Source organism: Octodon degus, unplaced genomic scaffold (assembly GCF_000260255.1).
Source record: "Octodon degus isolate 3935 unplaced genomic scaffold, OctDeg1.0 scaffold00049, whole genome shotgun sequence".
In the NCBI taxonomy this organism is placed as follows: domain Eukaryota; kingdom Metazoa; phylum Chordata; class Mammalia; order Rodentia; family Octodontidae; genus Octodon; species Octodon degus.
The window spans coordinates 3,314,278-3,336,361 of record NW_004524625.1 but is presented as its reverse complement, the minus strand read 5'-3'; the positions used below and the strand labels follow the sequence as shown (position 1 = coordinate 3,336,361).

The window sequence follows — 22,084 nt, the reverse complement described above, 5'->3', positions numbered from 1 at the left end:
GAGCCAGGGTTGAAGACATGCGTGAGCTGTGGGCATGACCCGGGGTGTGGGGAGAGAGCTGGAGAAATTCCAGCCTGGGTCTAGCCCTCGGGCCCAGGCCCACTACCCTGGAAGAGCCCCCAGTCCCAGCCCTGGCCCTGCACAGGCGGGCCTCACCAGCTGGTCACCCTCGTCCTCATGGTACAACAGCGGCTGTTTGAGCGGCCGCCGCGTGTAGGAGTGTGTTGTCGTGCCCTGGAAGTAGGTGGCAGCAAACTTGGCGAATTTGTACTCGGAGAGGTCCTCCTCGTCCTCGTCAGGCAGTGGCAGGGCTGCATCCAAGTCTTCCTCCACCATCTCCCTCCGCCCTCGCTCCAGGTCCTGATGGACACAGAGGGATCCCTGCTGTGTGGGCCTGGCCCCAGGCAGGAAGGCCCAGGGCTGAGGTGGGCTGGGCTGCCACTCCCCAGCCTGTCCCCAGAGAGCCAGCTCCTGCTCCATGAGGCAGGGGCTCTGTTGGTGTCCAGTGCCCAAACAGAGCTGACACATAAGCCCCCAACAGTGAATGGAAAGATGTTTGCGGACAGCCCTGGAGGGCAACAGTGACTGGTGCAAGTTCACTTGGCAGGTACCTGTAGTCCCCTGTCCTGGTCATCATTCCTGCCCTCAGCTCCAAGGGCCCAGGGGGTTTTCATGCAAAGGAACACCAGGGGAGGGAAGGCTGGGCCCTGACCCCAGCCTGGTACCTCAAAGCCACTTGGTGCCTGGCCCTCCTGGCCTGGCAGGCCACCCGAAGTCCCCAGGAAGCCAAACATCTTGTCCACCATGTCCGAGTGGTTGATGGGCTCGTGGCGGGCCCGCTCCATTCGTTCCAGCAGCTCCTTCTTCCGCCGTGCCTCCTCCTTCTCCTTCAGCTCCCGTTCCGCATCCTCACGGGCCAGCTGGGCCAGGCGCTCCTGGAGGTGGGTGACACAGAGGAGACAGGATGGGCATCTGTGCCACAGCACCCGGAGACACGCTCTCCTTGGGGTGCCTGAGGGCCCAGCAGGGCCACCCAAGCACACAGAGGGACTGCCTCCACGACCCGTGCTGGCTGCTGCACTGGACTTGGCCTGTGGGCCCTGGACAAACCCAGGTGGTAAAACTGCCCATTCCATCCTCAGAGCCGAGCTGGGGGCAGCCCCCGAGCACCCGCTTCACACCACACCAGCCCTGCAGTCCATGGCCTTGGGGCTGGGGCTCTGGACAAATGCCGTAAGAAATACACCATGAGCTGCATCAGTGACAGTCACATTTTAAAAAGTAAAAGGAAGTAAAATTACCTTAATAATGTCACTTAATACTTACTCCCGATTGCCATCCTAACATGTAATCAACACTATGCACATCATCCTGAGGTGTTAGGTACCCTTTTGCTCACTCAGGCTTCAGAAGCCAGTGTGCGCTTCGCTCTTACAGCACTGTGCCACCGGGATGAGCCACCTTTCATGTGTCAGTAGCGCTTATGGGCTTTGGTGCTATCCCTGGAGCGGGGCTCTCATGGCCAGCATGGCAGGCACTGTGGGGCGCAGACCCTCTTCCCTGGAGCCCTTCCTTCCATTCTTTCGCCTGGCTCAGACCCAGCCCCAAAGCAAAGTTCAACCAAGGCGTACCTAGTGGGCCTGGGAAGGGAGGAGTGCTGCAGGGACAGGGGACAAGGGGCTCTCGATGCAGAGAGCAAGGGCCTGGCAGCGGCCACCGGAGGCCCCCCGCCCTCCGCCCACCTGGTGCTTGCGCTCCGCCTCCTCCTTGGCCTTCTTGGCGCTCATCTCCTTCCGCAGCTTTTCCTCTTCTGCCAGCCGCATCTTCTCTGCTTCAAGGCGCCGCAGGTACTGAGGCAAGAAAGCCAAGTGAACATCAGAGATCGTATATGTCACAGCACTTGCTGCCACCTCTACCCCGGCCCTGAGTTCTGGACCTGTGAGTGACTGTGTCAAGTACTTTGAAAGCTATGGAAACAGGCAGCTGAGAAGTTCTCAGGGTCACACATAGGTGGAGACATGGGACCCCAAAGCCATGGCCTCCTGAAGATGCACAGGGGAGCCTGGGGCCCCAGTCCTGCCTTTGGTTGCAAAGGTAGGTGGGGGATCTGAACCCAGTCCTATGTACTTCTCAGGGCAGAATAGCCACAGGTCCCCCCAGGCCTTGGCTGCACATACTTTTGGGGCCCTCACCTCGGCCCTGAGGCGCCGGTGTAGCCTGCGGGCAATCATGCCACGGGCATATGCCTGCACAGTAAGTACAGCCCAGAGGCGGTGGCGGAAGGCCTTGCGCACCAGATAGGCCCGGCATCGGGCCTGGAACTCTATGATGCGCTGGCGGGCCAGGTGGTACTGTTGGTGCAGCTTCCGGGAGCGATGCAGGGCCTGCAGCCGCAGGAAGCCCAGGCGCATCTGCAAGGACAAGATGTGCTCAGAACTGTGCCCAGCTGGACAGCCCTGCCACAGGAGCCCCCACTGCAATGGCCTCTGCTGGCACACTAGCCCTGCCATCTCTGCCAGAAGGAGGAGAGCCCCTGCACTTCAGGCTGCCTCCCTGGGACCAGGGGGTGGGGCGGGGGCCCAGAGTGCAGCCCTGACTCTCTGAGATGGAACTGAAGGGATCCCAGCCTTAGACCAGGGGCTGTGACCATCAGCTTGCTTCTTGTCCTGTCCAAGTCCAGGCTCCCTGAAGAGGCCCCTGGTGACCTGGCCATTCTGGCTGCTTGAGTTCTTTGATAACCCCAGTGTATTCACAACCCACCAAAACATTCCAGAAGAAAAGCAATGAATGTTGTTGACCAGATGAAAATAGCCACAGAACTCAACCCGGGCTGTGGCTGGACGGAAGCCAGGGGCTGGCTGGGGTGCACCATCTCAGGGCAGCGGTCTGTAGCCTGGGCACGAGGTGCAGGCATGGTGAGGCTCACCAACTCATAGTTCCTCCTGCAGTGGTGGCCCCGCCAGTGCCTCTGAATCAGTGTGGCAGCATTCTTCAGCTTCAGGAAGTTGGACCTGGAAGCAGTATTGACAGGGCGAATCGCAGGGCAGAGAGCTGAGCCTGGAGGCAGCCAGCATTTGGGGCTCTAGAATCAGGAGTGTGCACTCCACCTTCTCGGTGACCCCTCAACCTTGGGCGAGGCACAGAATCTCTCTGTGCCTTAGCATCTTCCTCTGGAAAGGGGGTAGCTTAGTGCCTGCCATTCCAGCCTCACAAGCTCCATGCATCGACTCATTAAAGCAAATGTTCAAAAGGCCGGTGTTAAATGAGTACGCTGTGAGCAAATAGTAAATGAACTAATATAAAACCGGGAACTTGGAACCATCAAACTCCTTCATTTTAGGGATGAGGAAGTTAAGACTTGAGGCTGGAGTGACAGCCCATGTCTCTGACTCTAAGGAGTCTTGATACTCTGCTTCTATGCAGTAGGCAGCTCTTCCACATCACAGTTATCTCCAGTCTGGCGGATGACAGGCAAGTCCCCACACTGGTGTTCATGTCAGAGGGCAGCGGCCACACAAATGTGTGTGCATGCAGGCCAAGGTACAGGAGCTGGTCAGGACACATACCTGTCTTTGAACCCCCGGATGACCTTCTGGAGGAGAATGACCCTGTCAGTGATGGCCTTGTCCCGCTCCACCTCTAGTAGCATGTCATGGTGGTCCTAGAAGGAGCGCCCCCAGTGATATCTCCTCCAAGGGCACTGCTCAACCCAGGTGAATATTCAGTTCCTTCCAGAGCCCAACTCCCAGGGCCCTGCAAGCTCCCAGGCCTGCTCAGGCCATACCCCATGGGGTGGCCTCTGACACCACTAAAAGTTCTGCCTGTTTCCCAGGGCCTCACCCAAAGGAGCACAAGGGGCTTCATTTCACAGGATGGGAGGAGAGGACCCAACCCTCATGTATCCTGGCTTCATCCTGTCGCCATTCTGCCACGGCCCTCTGCTGCCCACTCCCCAGGGCTGGCCCCTGGACTCTCACCAGAATCTTGAGAGCAGCCCCCTCGATAGGGGTCTCCTGGCTCCTATTACCCCTGCCCTGGTCCTCCCTTACATTCAGCCAGTGATGGGGACCCAGTGACACCACACAGCACCTGGCCCAACATGGGCTCTTCACCCTGTCACTCAAGATGCCACAGGATCCAGGTCCTGCTGATACTTCCGGCCTGTTCTCCTACTCACTCCTCCCAAGTCTTACTCAAGCTGGATGGCTTCCTTGGCTTACTCAGTAGACACGCATGTATCACTTTGTAAGCCAGCACTGAGTTCAATTCCAGGGTAGTGTCTCAGCAGCCCAGGCAGACAGGGCCCTGCCTCTGGGCAGGTGAGTCTCATAGAGGACTGTGACAGTCTATCAAACTGTCACAGACATACAGAGCATGGTGGAGAGAAGCTATGGGTCTAGGACTTCATCATGAGTAATGAATAAGTGAGTGAATGAGACTTAGATCTTTATTCTCAAAACAGTGCCTTTCCTGAAAAGCCTAGAAAGGGAAGAATGGGGACACGTCTCTGAGTTTTCTGGCATTGGACCCCACCAGGCTCCCGTCCTGCTCAGCTCTGCTGACTCTGGGGCCTGAGTCCATCACATGCAGGCTGGAAGCCCTGCCCTCTGCTTCCCAGCAGCCTGACCAAGGGCCATGCACACCTCCTGTCTGGGCCTATGATGTGTGACCAGGGTATGCCCTATGCCACAGGGCTACTGGGATAAGTGAGATCACAGAGAAATGCCCCACTCAGACATGGTGGCACTTACGGGTTACAGAGATGGGGGCATCGGCACATGTACTCATTGAGGAAATGAGGGCTTGAGGAGGTGAAGGACTGACTCACAGCCCCTCAGCTCCAAGGAATAAGACCAGTTGGTCCTCAAAAGCCCCATGCCCCTACAGCTGTCTTAGCCCTTGGCCCTGCCCCATACCAGCCAGGAGCCCAGCCAGTCAGGACAGGGTGAGATCTAGCACAGTAGAAATGGAAATGGGGAAGGCCACGCTTCCCCACTGCAGCTGCCCTGGCATGGCCCACTCCTGGCACGTTCTCCAAGCCATGACTCCCCAGGCCCTGCTTCCTGTCCCTTCTCCATGACCCAGGCAGCTGTGGGCACCAGGAGCTCGAGCTGCTGAGCTCAGAGTGCCTAGGACAGAGCCACGGATGGGCTGACCACAGCCTGCAGAAGCCTGCCCAGCAGGAAACCACAGGAAGGGACCTGAGATCCACTCTAGACCCCACCCCAAGACCATCCCACTTTCTGGATAAGAAAAGAAGGCAACAATAGCCAGTGACTTGGCCAAAGGCCCTGCTGATAAATACAGGATGAGGATTTGAATTCAGACCTCCAGCTATGCACCTACCAGATAGAAAGGCTCAGGCCTTCAGCTTCCAGCCTGCGGTCAGGGCTGTGACGTGAGGCCCCACCCAGGGTGGGAGTTCACAGTCCCAGGGCAGACCCCAACAGAGCTTGTGCTCACCTTCAGAAAGATCTTGGTTTTGCCAATCTGCCAGTCATCATAGGTGCCCAGCACCACCTCAGCAATGCGCTGGCATGTCCCCCGGAGGTCTCCCTGGAGAGGGGTACAAGAGCATAGGCAGCTTTGCCAGTTAGAAGACCCTGTGTCCTTGCCACAGCTCTGCCTGACTGGCTGCAGGACCCCAGCCAGGTCCCCACTTTTTGCAGCACCACTCATGGCTGTCTCAGTCTGATCATGCCCGCCACAGCTTCAGAAGTCCCGCCATGTGTCCCAATATGTTTGGGGTGCCATGCTCAGCTCACCATCCTAAGGTGGGACTCAGGCACTTGCTCTGCCAGAACAGGGTGCTCCCCACATGACCTGTGCACTTCGCCCACCCGTACCTGCTTGTAGGCTGGCTTCACACCAGGCAGCAGCACACGGTAGCGCTCCACAAACTCCACAAAGCTGTAGCGGATGGGGTAGCCCGCACGGCGGATCCGGATTGTCTCCATCATGCCCGAGTAGCGCAGCTGCCGCACACACAGGTGCCTGTCAAATAGCTGCCGGGTGCAGAGCCAAGGGTGTCAGGGTGAGCTGTGAGCACTTTGCCTAATTCCAGGCAGCGCTGTCCCTGTGGCGACCTCTGGATTTGTAGTTATTCAGACAACGTGCTAGGATTTTGCCCAGGGCAGCGGAGGAAACTGCCTGTCAAGTCTGTGGCCCACCTGATGTCAAAGGGCCTTGGTATTGAGCTACATCCCCAGCTCTTTTTAATCCCCCCCCCAAGCAGGGTCTCACTAGGATGCTTAGTTGACAGGGCTGGGCTCAAATTTTTCAGTCCTCCTGCTCAGCTTCCTAGAGTGCTGGGATTACAAAGTTGTTTGTTGTGACGGCCACAGGGCAGAGCCAGCCTTGGGTTGGGGAGGGGATGAGGAAAGAAAGGAGAAGGCAGGCCCTGGGCTACAGCTAGACTCAGGGGCAGGGAGATCAGGCTGGGCTTCATCCCTGGGTGACAGGAGCCAGAGAAAGCCTGGGGCAGTGAGTGGCGCCTGGATTTGCTCGAGACCCTTGTCACTGAGGCAGAAAGGTAGAGGGGGCAGGGGCAGCACAGGGATCAGTGGAGGCAGGAGACTGAGGATAAGATGCTGCCATGATCCAGGCCACAGAGGCCATGCCTGAGCTGAGAAGGGCTTCCAGGGCATCTCAGGGCTAGGGCACCCAGCTGTCCTGGCCTCTGTCCTTCTGGGCTCCCTGCACTGAGTGTGCGAGAGCCCCTCAGCCCCAAGCCCCACTGGGGCAGGCCTTACCCTCTGGAACCTGATTTCCTGCCAGGGACAGAGTGTGCAGATAGTTACTTCCGCAGCTGTTTCCTCTCCCCCAGGGCCACTTTCCCCGCCTTCCTTTCCTCCCTCCTGGCCCAGACCTCAGGGCCCAACTTTCCCTGGGCTTCCCCAGGCCTCTGGGTAAACAACACCTCTCACCGCCTGGCAGTGGAAAGAGAGGGCTGTTGGGTCTAGGCCTGAACCCTTAGTACCCTGAGTCCCCATCCTGCATCTCCAACCTGGGACACAATCTCCTCCTCAGAGGCCGTTGCAAAAGCTGAATGAGGCTGTTCCAGGAACACAGAAAGGGCCCAACAAATATTATTCTTGAAAGTATAAGAATAATATTCATTTCTGAGGAGGGCCCCAGTTGGGGACCTGAGGAAGGAGCCTCCCAGGAGGAGGTAGGTGGAAGGAGGGGCAGAGGCACAAGCCACCTGGCCCCCCATGGAGCACCCACTAGGTGCCAGGCAGCAGGCATGCACCACTGGTGCTCAGGGGCTGGGTAGAAGATCCCGTTTCTATCCACAAGGAAACCGAGGCTTGAGGGGGCCAGCAACAGGTCTGCAGGTGCCCATCCTACTTGCTCCCTGCAGCGCACCTGCTTCTCCAGTCAATGGTGGTCTTCCCCAAGCCCTCGGTACCCACCATTCTCCCAAATGGGAGGGGGTCTTGCAGCCCCACGACCCTCACCCTGCCCAGACCACCCTGGCCCCCACCCCTGCGAGGCCAGGCCCTCACCATGGGCTTCTTGAACTCATTAGGCTTGATGCAGCGCACGAAGAAGGGCTGGCAGGCGCCCAGGGTGCGCATGAGCAGCTCCAGCGACCGCTTGAACTGGCTGCTAAGCGTGGGCGAGCGCTTCCTGGTCTCGGCGCCCTGGGGGGATGGACACACTGATGGGAGGGGCTGTGCCTGGCCCTCCCACCTTCCAGTGGCCGCCCAGATGGAGGGAGGGAAGCTGGGTCAGCAGGGTTCCCTGTGACCCCTTCCCCCTCTCTGGCTAGAGCTTGGACCCCAGAGGCCCCTTTCGGGAGTCTTCCAGGATCTCCCCTATGCCCAGGTCCCTCCTGCTCCGGTTTGCTGGAGCACCCTCGGCCAGACTGTCTCTATGTCCCACAACTCCCCTGAGCATGCTGGGGACAGCTCAGAGCTAAGAGCTGCACAAAGCTAAATTTAAACCCTGGCCCACTGCTTCCTAGTGGCCTCAACCGGATCACCAAAAGGGTCAGTCTTCTCCTTAGAAAAGAAAGTCTTATCTGCAACCCACCAGGGCAGAGAAGAGGGTCAGAGGTCAGGGTGTGTCTCAATAAACAGCAACTTAGGATGGTTCCTGGCCTCTAGAAATCATGGAGGAGGAGGAAGGATGAAGAGAGGGAGGGTAGATGGCCTGTGACCTTCCTGCTTGTGGGATTATCCCGGCGCAGCAGGTTGGGGAGGAGCGGGCAGTCCTGGCAAGCCTCCTAAGGCGGCACAGAGGTGGCTCCCTCAGGGCCTCTGACCCTAAGGTCCACAAGGGGTCTGCACTCCCCCAGCTCCCCAGGGTGACCAGTCACACCCCTCTGCACCCCCTGCACTTTTAGGGCTCTCTTCCAGAATATTATGAAATGGGAGGAGATGGTCTAACAAGAACCCTGGTTCTAGCCCAAGCATTTTCATGTTACTGATTTCCTGGCAACTTTCATTAGGGTGAGAATTTCTGAATTTGATCATTACTGTAAGATTTTATATTCTTAGAGATGCAACTTCACTTTGCGTCCCCGAGCATGAAATTCAAAGGTGCAGCTGGAGAAGTCTGAGGATTTGGGGACAGTCATTTAGACCATGCTAAATGCAGACTAATGAAACCCTCCAAGAAAGAGCAAATATTTGCAATTCTAAAATATGGCTGCTTTCTGTTTTAATTTTATTTGGAAGAGGCCCTGGGTTGTCAGTGAATCCCATCCAGCCCAGCACTGGGTGACCCCCTGCCCCTCCTGCAGGCTGAGCTGCCAGGTTGGGCTGTACCCAGTCATTGCTATGGCACTGCCGGCAGTGGGTCCACAGGCACATGGAGCACGCATGCCATCCGAGCACAAGTGCACACACACACCTCATCTTTGGTTTCAGGCATGCAGGAAATACTGTTTTCTGGCTGTCTTCTCTGCCAGGCCATGAGCCCCTTAGGGACAGGTTGGTCAGCCTTATTGCTGTGGCACTGGGGCCCGCGACATGACAGTCAGCACTTCATTCAACTGTTGTATGGTGGACTGATTCCTAGCATTGTCCCTGGACTCAAAGAACTTGTCACCTCCCAGCTATTCAGGCCCCAAAACAAGAAATCGTCCTCCACACCTCTTGCATCCAGCATATCAGCAAATCTTACCAGGCTCCACCTTCGAACTCTTCATAACCTGACCCCTACTCCAAGTCCTCCAGTGACTCCCAGTTCACCCCAAGGAAAACAAAGTCCAAGTAAAAACCCACAATCTGCCCAGAGCGTCTGCTCTCAGTGACCTCTGCACTCCAGCATGTTCATCTCTTCCAGCTCCTCCAGCTCCTGGGCCTTCCTAGGACACACCAGGTAGGCTTGGGGCAAAGAGCACCCCGGAGTGTCTGTACACACCATCCTTCTCCCCGCCAAGTCATTCCTCCAGAAGCACAGGGCTGGGGTCCTTGGCTCCTGCCATCTTCCCAAGAGGCCTTCCCTGGCCCCTGTACAAAGCTGAGGGGCCTACTCCCTCATTTCTGCCTCGCTGGCCTTTCTCCATGCCGTTACACCAGCCAGCATGTTTTACTTATTTTTTGGCTTATTAACTGTTCCTTCCTTCTGCTAGAATATGCTTCATGACATATTTTTTTTTCTATTTTGTCCACTACTGAGTCACCAGGGCCTAGACCAGAGTCAGACAGACAATATTCACTCAATAAATATTTGTAGATTGGATAAGTGAGTGGGTGAATGGACGAGTAGGATTGATGAGGCTGGAGGATCTGCTCTCACAGCTTCTGTCATTTGGGTTTCCTTGAGGGAAAGGCCATTCTTCCTGGTATTGTTTTTCTGGAAGAATCTGTAGATCTTTGGGAATAGGGTAAAAAATGAACCCATGTTAGATGGCTCTGTGGAGGGGAGCTAAGAGAAGACAGTGAGTGTGATGCTGGAATCCGTCAAGGACCAGACAAGTGACAGGTAGAAAGCTGCCTGTGTAAGGCACAGACAGATGTCCTGTGGACAGAGGGCCCCAGGACACATGGCTAGGGTCAGCCACTAACCAGAGAGCACCGCCACCGTGGTGGCAGAGCTGCCTCCTCTCAGCTTCCCTGGTTCCGTTATCAGGGATGGGTGGGGTGGGCAGGTGTGGTCCGAGCACCATGGGGAGCACACGCAGAAGCCAAAGGATAAAAACTCCGGGGTTGGGGACCTACACAGATGGGCACGGATATGCCAGGAAGTGCCATGAGCGTTTGTCCCCAAAACAGCATTGCGATAATGGCACTGCCATTGACTAAACTGTGGCTCAGTGTTTCACAATGAGCCAGGCTGATGTCCTTCCTCCTGTAGAAGGGCAGTCGTGTTTCCAGCACTGACAAAGCATTTCCATTTCCTGGATGTGGCATTTCCAGATTTGGCACAGTGTGATGCAAAGACTTGGAAAGCTCCCTTCAGTCCTCACTTGTATGTCGCAAGGCCTTCAGCTGCTCCAAGACAGAGAGCTGGCTTCCAACTCTTGTCATATCCCATGCTGTGTGACCTTGAGCCCTTTTGCTTCCTGCACCCCAGGTTCCTTAGCTGCAAAGTTAGAGTACTGGTATAACTACCCACAGGGTCCAGTGAGGTGATTAAGATGGTAATAGAAGTGCCCAGGAGAAGTGACAGCACCAAATCTGTCATTGCCACCCTAACTCTCTGCCCTCGAGACTGGGGCCTTCAGGACAGTCTCGTTTTCTGTGCCTACACCTCCACGCAGGTCCTTGGAAGACAGGTGCTCATCTCGAGGAGGAGAGAGCCTTAGATCAGAAGCACGCAGAGAGGCCCTGGGTGCCCATGAGAGCACTGGAGATACAAAGGAGAGCCAGGCGGGAGAACAAGCAGGTCCACCCAGAGCACTAGGGATGTGCCACGAAGCCAGAGGGATGGACAGCGGCTGGGCAGAGGAGAAGAGCAGGTGGCAGCCTGGAGCCACACCTGCTCTCTCTAGTGCATCCCTACACATGTGGGCTTTGGCCAGAGCCCTCTCTGAGGTGGGCCCTGTGTGCACCCATGACCTGGCTTGCAGTGAGCTGGAGAGGGAAGACCAGGGGGGTCTTGGGCCCAGAAGAGCTGCCAATGTCTAGAGAAGTGCCCTACTCCTGGCCTGCGGGTACCCTGGCCTGCTGCAGGGTGCTGTGAGCTGCTCCAGAGCTCTGTGACAGCTGGCAGCAGGAGGCAGAAAGACTCGGCACTGGGCCAGTCATAGGGGATGTCAGCACTTGAGACAGGGAGGCGCGCTCTGGCTACGAGCACCTGTGGGACCTGAAGGACTTGGGAGCCACGACCTGAAAGCAGTGGTCAGGACACCAGGCAACAGTGGCTTCTGGTCCCAGCAGGCTGTGCTGGGGATGAGTTGCACCCCTTCCCTGACCTCAGTCTCTCACCTGCAAAATGCAAAAATGACCACTTGTGCTTTCTCTTTGAGGACCTGACTGAGTCACAAGGCTGGTGGGAGGAGCAGAGACTCAAGGGAGTGGGGTAGAGGGGCTGGAAGCCTGGGCCCACAGGACCCTGGAGCAAGTCCTGCCCCTCAGGACTCGGTTCTGCCCTTCAGAATCAGAGATGCTTGTAGCACACACAACATCAGCAACGAAAAACCCAAACCAAAAACCACAACAAATACCACTTCACAAAAGAAAACACCAAAAAACAAGAAAAACACTCCAGAAAAGTAGCAAAAGCCCAGTCCTTTACCCATGGGGCTGGACCTCTCCCACTAGGCCCCAGGCTGGGGCTTTTACCTTTGCAGAAGCCGCTGCCTGGCGGAGACTGCCGGATGAATAACCACAGAGAAACTACAAGGGGAACCACAGGCAGGTGAGATGGGAGGGTGGGGCTGAGGACCAGGGGTCAGCACGCCTTGGGTGAGAGCTGGGGTCTCACCCTGCGACAGCTGGCAGCCCAGAGATAGCTCGGGCAGCTGCGCAGTGGCTGAGGGCCGGGGGCTCTGCCCTCCCCAAAGCCTTTCCTTGGCACCTCCAGGGAGCCATGGGGCAGGAGGAACACCTGAGATAAAAAGACAGGCTAGATATGTGGCTTGGGTGTGCAGCACTTGGCGTGCATGAGGCCCTAGGTGTGATCTCCAGCACTGCAAAAAAGTCCAAATAAAAACTCAAAAAGTGTAAGCAACCCTGCAGAAGGAAAGCCCACCAGATGCCAGCTGGGGTCTAGAAAGGAGGGGCAGTCACCGCCTTCTCTGTGGGTCCGAGGCGGCACTGCGCACCCTTTGTGCCAACAACTGCATGCCATGCCCATCCTGTATCCTTGAGGCCTTTCATTCCTCTTGACTGCTAGAGGCCAGGGGTAAACTGAGTCCCGAGCAGCCTTGGCTCTGTGACCTCTCGTGTGGCTCTTCTCTGGGGCTTGTCCCCCTGGCCACACCAAGATGAGCACAAGAGGACCAGAGGGGAACATTATAGAGGCCTCTCTGGGCCCCTCCTGGAATAACAGCAAAGCCCTATTGTCCCTATTCTGCAGCCCAGAAGCCCAGGTAAAACTGTTGGACAAGGCAGGACTTGACACAGGCCTGGCTTGGTCCCCACCTCACCCCCCCACCCCACCCCCACAGAATGCCACACAGCCTTACCATGGCGACATCGGCTTGGAAGATCTGCTTGATGAACTTATTCCGGGAGGAGTGGACCAGCTGGATTATGTCCCCATGCAGGGTGTCCCGGTTCTTCTCCAGGAAACCTGGACAGCGGCACAGAACAGTCATGCCACGCCAGCTCTGGCAGCCTCACCAAGACCACCAGACTGAGGCCTCCCCAGATCCCCAGTGTCTGAGCCAGGAGGATCCTGAAAATTCACCTAGTGTAACACACACTTCACAAGGGGGCACACTGGATCCTGGAGAGGACAGCACCTTGCCAAGATCACAGAGGAAGTAAGAAGCCACACTCTCACCATGCCATCATCCTCCCAGGCCAGTCCCAGAGGGCACGAGGTCTTGGTCTCCAGGACAGAAAGAGGCCACCTTCCTGTGTGACCTACCCCAAAGCAACTAGGAACCTTTTGAACTAAGATATCAAAGCCCTTGTTAAGGAAGCATGTCTCCTGGGAGAAGGTCCATGTTGCTTCAGTGCCAGCTAACAAGAAAGGGACCCACTACAACTGCCTGATAGCTGAAGAGTATATTATGTTTGACAAAGTCTCTTACAATCCCTCGCATATGTGGAGGAGGGCAGGATTATCTTTGCCATCCTACAGGGAGGAGAGGGAGCTAAGAGTTGCCCAGCAGCATACTGCAGTCCATGCCAGAGCTAAGAAGCCAACCTAGGATGCCTGGGGCCAACCAGAGAAGCTTCCTATGCCAGAGTCTCCAGGAAGGCTGCCATTCACAGGAGTAGGAACTAGTACACTAGGGTGGCACAGAAGATGGGGTTCTCACCACTGAGGATGCCTGAGGGCGTGGCCCCACAGAGCCAAGGACTTGGGCTGCCCTGGATGGTAGGTGACAGTGCAGCTGTCTTCATGTCTAGCTTCAAAATGGCACAGCTGCACAACCCCATGAGCAAAGAAGATGCAGGCGCAGCCCCTTCGACACTCACACCTGGCCTTGGGGCTGGGCAGGTCTGGTGGGAACAGGGCTGGTTCTCCCTGGGTGAGCATCCAGTCGGATGTGCCAGGTCATACAGGGAGAGTCAAGCGCCCCGCAGGCCTGTTTCTTCATTTTCACAGAGCTCTGCACCCAACAGGGTTCAAGGCAAGAACTCCACTGACTGCACACCAGAGCACGCGGCTGCACCGCGCACTGTAGCCAAAGTGGATGCAAGGCTAGGGCCAGCAGCAGAGGAGCACATATAGGAAATGCGGTGCTGCCATGCGACGGACAGCCCCTCAGCCCTAAGAGCACAGGAACTGAGCCAGGCTACAGCATGGCTGAACTCACCCTGTAAGTGAGGCAAGCCAGGCCCAAGACAAATGCTGTAGGATCCCACTCTAGGAGGGACCTAGAAGGGTCACATTCACAGGGACGGGAAGCTGACTGGGAGTGATGAGGGGCTGGGAGTGGGGGGCTAGGAGTCACTGATGGTGGGCGCGGAGTGATGAAAAGGCTCTGGAGATGAGGGCATGACAGCTGCACACCTTGGAACGCACTTAAGGCCTCTGAATTACACCCTTAAAATGGTCAAAATGAGCTGGGCATGGTGGCGCATGCCCATAATCCCAGAACCTGGGAGACAGGCAGGAGGATTGTTGTGAGTTCAAGCCCAGCCTGGGCTACACAGAGTGTTCAAGCCCAGCCTGTACTGTATAGTGAGACCCTGTCTCAAAAAACAAACAAAAAAGGCTAAAATGGTAAATTTTATATATGCTTTACTACAAGTTTTAAGTGTGTATTTTTGAGACCTTTGGAAAAACTAGAAATGAACAGTGTCTCCTGAGTCCTTTCTCTTCTCTGTACTCAAGACCTGGATGGCTTTTTTTTGAGACAGGAATGGGGCACAGGCAGAGACAGACAGACAGACAGACAGACAGACAGACAGCCGACCCTCTTGTACCTTGGGTCTCATAGTAGACGATCCCTGCAAAGTGGTTGATGCCAAACTGGGTCTCATGGTTGTTCTTCGGGGGCACATAGTTGGCGTTGAGTTTGTGCTGGGAATTGAGCTTATGCAACATAGTGGTGTCGGTGCCCTGTGGGATCAGAGAAGGCACTGCTGAGCTGTCCTCTCGCCACACCCTGCTACCTTTTAGCCCGTGCTTTTCACCCCTCTTACGAGCACACACCCACATAGGAGCTCTCTGGGCTCTCACAGTCCTATCTATTCAATGGGAAATTTGGAGGGATACAACCTTGAAAACACATTCCAGCCTGCAAAACTGATTCCCTGTGATTAAAACCCTGGCAGCGACACTTCTTCCCCTTCCAAGACATGTTGCCTTGAGCACCTATTGTGCACCAACTGTGTGCTTAGGGCTTCACTGTTTGGTCTTGGACCGAGCTGATGATAGCTGATTCCCATGTGTCAGATGGTTGCTGCCCTGAAACTGCTCCTGAGATGCCCCGAGAGGTGGTGTCAGCCGAGGAAAGCTGAGCTGAGTGCATAAGGGCACCCCCTCCCTGCCAGCGGGCCGAGGAAGCAGGGTCCACCTTGGGGAACTTGCTCTCCTCGTCGATGAGGGAGATGATGTTCATGGGCTTGTTGGCGATCATGTCTAGGGCGTCCTGGTTGTCAGTGAACTCGATGTGCAGCCAGTCAATGCTCTCCAGGTCGTACTCCTCCTGCTCCAGCTTGAACACGTGCCGCACAAAGAACTGCTGCAGGTGCTCATTGGCCAAGTTGATGCAGAGCTGCTCAAAGCTGTGGGGTACAGGGCTGCATGGGCTGCTGCTCAGGCCCAGCCCTGCCTCCACAAGGAGGCCAGCGACTTGCCCGAGGGCACTCGGAGAGGCAGGGCTGGAAGCCGGCATGCAGGCCCTTTTCCTGTGTCCCTTGGCCTCATGGGAAGCCCACAAAAGCAAGAAGGGGGTGTAATGAGACTGCAAAAGTGATGCTGAAGTGGGAGGGGGGGCCATGAGATCGACTGTCAGGGCCTGACTGATGGCTCAGCTAAGTTGGATGTGTTTTGAGGTTGAGGTGTGGGTTGTTTTTTAGGGATGGGGGCTCTGACAGCTGGGCATTGCAGGAATTAGAGCGAATCCCTAGGGTCACACAGCTGCCAAGTGGAATGGGGATGGCTGCTCCCTGTGCCCAGATCCACCTGTGCCAGTGTCATCCCTCAGCCTTTCACATGACCCCAGGAGTACAGGTGCCCAGTGTGACCAAGACCCTGGTGCCCAGGATGGCTCAGGCCCCATGTGCCTCAAGGTAGCCTGCAGCCGAGACACTGGATGGTCTGCCGTGAGCACGGGGCCTGAACACCAGAGGCTGCCTCCAATTGTCTAGGACAGGGTGAGGGCCTTCCTCCACCACCTGGTGCCTGGTGGCCTCAGCTGACACTGGGAGGGGAGAGAGGCCCCCAGAGCACCTGAAGTCAAAATTCCCAGCAGCCTGTCAGGGAGTACACGGAGCCAGCTCAGTGTGGCCTGAAGGGAGAGAAGAGACATTTCCCACCCAGCAAGCAGAGGCCCACATGGTACCTGTTCACAGCAAATTTCTCAAACCCAAAGATGTCAAGGAGACCGATGGACCGGCGGGAGTTCACTTCCTGGGAGGGAGGCTTGTAAATGGCTGCGTTGATCTTGTCCACAATCCACACGAAGAGACGCCCATAGATGCCCTGAAAGGTAGTCATGTCAGCCACTGATCTCCTTGGGACCCACAGTGGCCCATAGCCTCACTCCAGACCAACTATGGAAGCTGAGCTTCTCTGGCCTCCACAGACTCTCTCCTGCCCCCACAGCTCCTGTCAGAGATCTGCCACATAGGAGGTCCTCTGGGCCCCTACTCCAGCTGGGCAGGCTGGGAAGGAGCTGCCTTCGGGCCCCCGCCTCAGGCTGTCAGTCTCCCCATCTGCTCTGAGGACTGTGAAGTGCTCAATGCCCAGAACAGGCCTGGCACAGGTTGGGGATTCGGAGTGGTGAGTGTGTGACTGCAAAGTGGGAGAGCTAGAGGCCTTGCCTCCTGACCCAGCCCTCTTTGTGTCTTCCGGAGAGTAGATCAGAGCAGGCCACAGGTCAAGGCCTGAGGGCAAGGCCCAGCTCTAAGGACCCCTCATGCTATGCCTCAGCAACCCAGCCTCCGAAGGACAGCAAGCAGGCAGACGCCCCATAGCAGCCCACCTTGACGAAGGCGTCTCGCACGTCCAGCGCCTGCTCCCTACTGAGCGGGGTGGACACGGTCTCACCTCGGGTGATGAGGGTGCGGCTGGTCAGGCAGCTCATCAGGTCTGGAGGGTTCACCTGGGGCAGACACACCTAGTGGTCACTTTGATCTGTGGGCCCGTTCCTCCCTCTGCCTACACCTGAACTCTCTCCCTCTCTAACCCAGCCCCTCCCCAGACTCCACCCTCGCTCAGATCCCCATCCAAGGGCCACAACCAACTGCCCAACTGCCTCTGGACTCCAGAAGCTGTCCAGACCCTGCCTGGAAGGGTTCTTCTCCCAGCCAGCCCCACTCACCTCCCACTGTCACCTTCCCCTCTCGGCCTACCTGACTGACTTCATTCACCCCCACTTTCTAGCCTGGCTAGAGCCTAGTGTTTGTTAAGTGACTGAGGGACAGACTCCACGTACTTGACCCACAGATAGCACTGCTTTTTACCCAGATATGTGGACTAGGGCCCAAGAGGCTAGAAATGACTCAGCCAGGAGCACGCAGCCAGGGCGTCACAGGGCCCCAGGCTCCTGGCCTGCACCATCCCAGGGCAGCCAGGCTAGGACAAGCCCTAAGAACCCAGGACCCAAACCCAGCATGCAGCCTGCACACAGCTGGTCCTTGGTGCTGGACATGACGTCTGCAGCCAGAGGCCCCCAGGGACATGGTCCTCACACCCCAATGCCCTGAGATGCACATCAGCACCATCTTCACCAGCACAGAAAGCAGGCACTGACCTCAAGCAGGGATGCAACAGTGGCCAGAGATGGAGAGAAAAGGACCTCACAGGCATCCAGGTTTTCAAATGTGCGGGCTGCCGGCAGCAAGAGTGCAGTGTCAGGGTGGAGAGGGCCGGCGAGGGGCTGGGACAGACCCAGGAGGACTAGGCTTCCACAGCACTCTTGTTGCCTTGCCCATCACAGAGGGCAGCTGCGCCGTGACTGGACACATCTCTGGGTCAGCACGTATGGGTTAAGGTCCCCAAGGCACCACATGGAAGGACCCAGGTGCATCTAGCACCATCCCTGACTTCCAAGCCACCCACCGAGCTTTGCATAGCTCTACAGCCTCCACCCTAAACCCATGGTGCTCGGGGCGGCAACCCCAGCTCCTTCAAGACAGGCTCTGGGAACTTGCCCTTCCAAATGTGTGCTGCTCATGCAAGCCTCGGGACCTTGGCAGAAGCTTCTCGCTCTGCTTGGTGCACCCTTTCTCTCAGTCTCCCAAGACTCACTGGACTGATTGCCTCACTGGAGACACTGAGTGAATTTCCTAGAGCTCCCATTTTGCCCAAGACCCACACTGGGAAGCAGGGAAAGAAAGGAGTGGGACTAATACAGGATAACTCCCAGCCCACGTTGTGACACCCAGGGAATGTCAGAGAAGTGAGCGTGTTCCTTTCCTGACTCTCCCCCTCAGAAGATGGCTATTCAGTCACTCACACCTTAGTATGAATTAAATCAAATTCATACTAAGAATGAATTATCCTTTCTCTAAGAAGTCTAACCCCGTTAAGGTCCATACTCAAATCCCAGGGACCCTTGCCTGTCTGTGCTCTGGTGGAATTTCCACACAGCAGCACCTGAGGCTGATGTAAGTGAGACCTCTTCAAGTCTGCGTGCAGGGGAACTCTCCCTATGGAGGGTCTGCTGGGCTGGCAGAAGGTGCACTGCCAGGCCCCCCGGCACCAGGTGTGTACTGCCCTTGGTGCAGGCAGCATGGAGCACAGCCTTACCCTCGTACTGCAGGTTGCCCAGGTGCAGGATGGCAGCCAGGAGCTTTGAGATCTCCCAGTTCTCGGTGTCGGTGAACATGAGCACCTTCATGGCAGACCGGATGTTGGCGTACTCCTGGCTGTCCACCCGGCCCTCACAGGTTGTGCAATTGCCCTGAGACGGGTAGGGCAGTGAGAAGCGGATGTCAGCGAGGCCATGGGCTCCCCAGAGAGGTGGTGGCTGAGCTAAAGGCCCCCTCCAGCCAGGCCACATGGAGCTCCAGGCGCTGGTGGCCCCCAAGTCTCACCACGGCAAGCCCATACATGCATCCTTGGCATAAGCAGCCTCTTCCAGAAAGACTGGAGAGCTTCCGCCTGGACTTCTCAAGAACTCACCCCATCTGGGAGTCCTGGGTGCCCCTTCTCCCAAGAGTGGGAGGAGCACAGATCTACGCCAGTCACTCACCTGGCAGTCACAGCCCCAAGGCCCCGCAGTGCCTTCTGCAAGCCCTGGAGACGCCCACCCGCCCACCCTCAGGAACTTAACCCTCACAGGGGCAGCCTGATATGGACACAGGTGGAGCCAGCAGATGAGTGGGTGCTCCATGCTGTCACGTATGTCCAGTTGTGACTGCCACTGTGGAAGTATCCAGGAAGGTTCAACACACCCTCAGGTGTCTGAGCCCACACTTACATCCTTGGCCCTGCTGGGCCTCCCTAGGGGTACAGAAGTGGTGCTCCTGCTGTGTGCATGGCCCCAGAGCCCCTAACCTAGGACAACTGGCACAGATGGCCCTGGGTGCCACTGCTCTTTGGTATCCATACAGCTGCAGCAGCCTGGGTGGGCATGTCTGTGTGTCCCTGGACAGACGTCTACATTTAGAAATGTTTCCATTGTGAGAGTTGGTTTAGATGCCTGTGCCCAAGTTCGGGATAAGCACTGTGACACCAAGCAACCTAGGTGGGCTGGGGCACCCCCAGGGTGGCTCCACCCCTGCCCACCTGCAGCGGGGGTGGGGCCATGTGGGCAGCTTGTATCTGTCCCACTCTCTTCCTTAGGTGGCCCCCGAGTCTCACCATGGCCAAATAGTTGTAGTCATTGGCCTGGCCCAGGCCCAGCTTCTTCTTCTGCTCCTCACTCATGCCCTCCAGCATGCAGTAGAAAACATGGTAATTCCGCTCATCTGGGGCCTAAGAGTGGGCACAGGAGTGGGGGAGAGGACAAGCTCAGGCAAGTCCATGGGGACACCAGCCACTCAGGTGGACAGGCGCAGTGGGGGCATGCGGGGCAATGCACATGGGGGCACCCAGCCACCCCAAGCCAGGTCTGCCCAGGGAAGGAACCAAGTCTGCTTCTGCACCTGGGACCTGGACCTACTTGGCGACAGACTCGTGACTTCTCCAGCAGGTACTGCTCAATCTTGGCACCCTCGATGGCGCCCCGCTTGTTGAAGTGGATGTCGATGTACTTCCCAAAGCGGCTTGAGTTGTCGTTGCGAATGGTCTTGGCGTTCCCAAATGCTGTGTGGTGGAGAGGGGACATGGCTAGGCCAGCCCAGCCCAGCCCCCTGGCCCTGCCTGTGGAGCACCCGCACTACCTTCCAAGATGGGGGTGGCCTCCAGGACCTGCTGCTCAATCCATGAGTGTTGCCCACTGATGGCAGCCAGGAACTGCAGGATCAGCTTCGTGCTCTCTGTCTTCCCTGCTCCGGACTCCCCGCTGCACAGAGGGGAGAGCCAGGTCCCGCCACACTTCCATAGCCCGAGGCCACCAGTCCCAGTGTTGCCCCCCCACCACCACCCCACAGTGCTGGCTGAGACCTGCACCCTCCAGGACTGGGGGAGCTGAAGAGCTCAGGGCAGACTCTATCACTTCATTTAAACACCCCTGTCAGGGTATCTAGGTGTCCCAGCCAAGCCTCCTATGGTCATAGGCAAGGGTGTTCAGAGGAGGCTGGATCTAGTATGGGATGCTGGGGTTAAGGGTGTGTGGTTATTAAGTTAGTTCTCCGATTGGCTTGGCAAAGTTCTGGGTGTGGAGAATGGGAAGGCTCTCCCAGAGTGTGAGTGCTACTCCCCTAAGGGCATGCAGTAAGGGACAGAAAGGGTCCTTGCTTTGCCACTTGCTGCTGCTGTTTCTGCTGCCGCTTTGCTGCCTTTTGCCTACCATGAACTGTTTCTCTTCTGCAATGCCTGTCTGCCATGTGCCACTCTGCCTGGGAGCCAGTCAACCATGGCCTGAAACCTCTACAAACTACGGGCCAAAATAAACCTTTCCTCCTTTAACTTGGAGTGTCAGGCATCTTGTCTCCGCAACAACATAGCTAAGACAGCCACGGAACACGTATGTATTAGATGCTCACATTAGTGCTTTAGCTCTTACCCTCAGGCCAGGAGAAGACAGAAACTTGACCCTTCCTTCGACTGTGGCCATGATTTAGCAGGAGCCACAGGTGCGCAAGGTTGGCCTTCAAGGCTAACGTGAGCTTTGGCAGTGCTAACAGGGTAGAGGGCCTCTGGGAGGGGAGGTGGCTGGACACCACGGCCCAGCACAAGGTGCACAGCTTGGCCCCGAGAGCTTCCTGGGAGCCAGTCAGCGGAACAGTTCCTAGCAGCAGAGCAGGGGCTCAGAGCTGCAGCTCACGCTGCCGAGGGTGGAGCTCCACGCTGGCGCAGCCACTTACCTAATGATACAGCACTGGTCTCTGCTGTTGCGCTTCATGTTGAAGTAGCAGTTGTCGGCAATGGCAAAGATGTGGGGTGGCATCTCCCCGATCTTCTTGTTGGTGTACTGGCGGATGTGCTCCGGCGAGTAGATGGAGAGCAGCTGGTAGGGGTTCACTGCCACCAGGATGGAGCCTGTGTACGTCTGTGGGCAGCAGAGAGGGGTCATTCTGTCCCACGTGGGAGGCTCTGCCTGAGCTTCTCTCTGGAGGGAGAGCCCTGGCCTTGGAGTCCTGTGGGCTGGGTGGGCTCCAGGCTCCATAAGGCTGGGTGGGGCCGTCAGACTAGCTCAGTTTAGGGCCTGGCTCTGAGGAGCTGCTCCAGGGACAGTGAGTGAAGAAAGGAGGGGAGGCGGAGGGAGAACCTCGGAGCTTCAGTTTCCCTGGCTTCACCTTAAAACAGCCATCATATAACTGTTTACAAAGAGGAAGGAACTGTATAGTTTTAAATTCATAGAGCACAGTGGGTATACCTCAGATATCTCCCATTTGTACTCTTAAGCTCTAAGTCCCACGTTTTCGAATGAAATTCATAACTGGCCCATGTCCAGAGGAGGTGCCAGGTTGGTAAGGGAGCAGGACACTGAAACCAAGCCACAGAGAGCAGATGAGGCTAGCTAGAGGCTGAGGAGCCAGGTGCCCGGGCTCAGATGAAGCTGGGGCAGAGGGACCGCCACAGCAGCTGTCTGCGTAGCTCAGAGGCCACCCAGTGCCTTCTCTGCAGGGCTCCTCTCCAAGTGCACAGATCCTTCTGCAGTGAGCCCAGTGCCCTGCCCTATGGGACAGCACAGCTCAGCACCCTGCCCTCACAACAGGTGCTCAAGAGTCAGAGCACCCCAGCTGGAAGAGGTCACCCTGTAACTGGTGATGGATCCATGACAATGGGG

The 22,084-nt window shown here is 56.9% G+C and overlaps 1 protein-coding gene across 2 annotated transcripts in view; it reads right to left on the bottom strand.

Moving 5' to 3' along the window:
• The window catches only part of Myo7a (myosin VIIA), a 68,424-nt gene that overhangs the window by 22,171 nt on the left and 24,169 nt on the right, over positions 1–22,084 (bottom strand). For both annotated transcript variants that reach the window (XM_012515042.2, XM_012515043.2), the window contains exons 5-24: positions 21,159–21,343; positions 20,073–20,194; positions 19,853–19,995; positions 19,552–19,665; positions 18,496–18,649; positions 17,498–17,574; positions 16,727–16,846; positions 16,085–16,224; positions 15,095–15,305; positions 14,502–14,637; positions 12,584–12,690; positions 7,509–7,646; positions 5,847–6,005; positions 5,464–5,556; positions 3,567–3,661; positions 2,927–3,011; positions 2,193–2,411; positions 1,743–1,850; positions 726–935; positions 157–360 (exon numbers count right to left, since the gene is read on the bottom strand). In XM_012515042.2, coding sequence (XP_012370496.2) covers positions 157–360; positions 726–935; positions 1,743–1,850; positions 2,193–2,411; positions 2,927–3,011; positions 3,567–3,661; positions 5,464–5,556; positions 5,847–6,005; positions 7,509–7,646; positions 12,584–12,690; positions 14,502–14,637; positions 15,095–15,305; positions 16,085–16,224; positions 16,727–16,846; positions 17,498–17,574; positions 18,496–18,649; positions 19,552–19,665; positions 19,853–19,995; positions 20,073–20,194; positions 21,159–21,343 — 2,820 coding nt within the window. The remainder of the gene's footprint in view (positions 1–156; positions 361–725; positions 936–1,742; positions 1,851–2,192; positions 2,412–2,926; positions 3,012–3,566; positions 3,662–5,463; positions 5,557–5,846; positions 6,006–7,508; positions 7,647–12,583; positions 12,691–14,501; positions 14,638–15,094; positions 15,306–16,084; positions 16,225–16,726; positions 16,847–17,497; positions 17,575–18,495; positions 18,650–19,551; positions 19,666–19,852; positions 19,996–20,072; positions 20,195–21,158; positions 21,344–22,084) is intronic.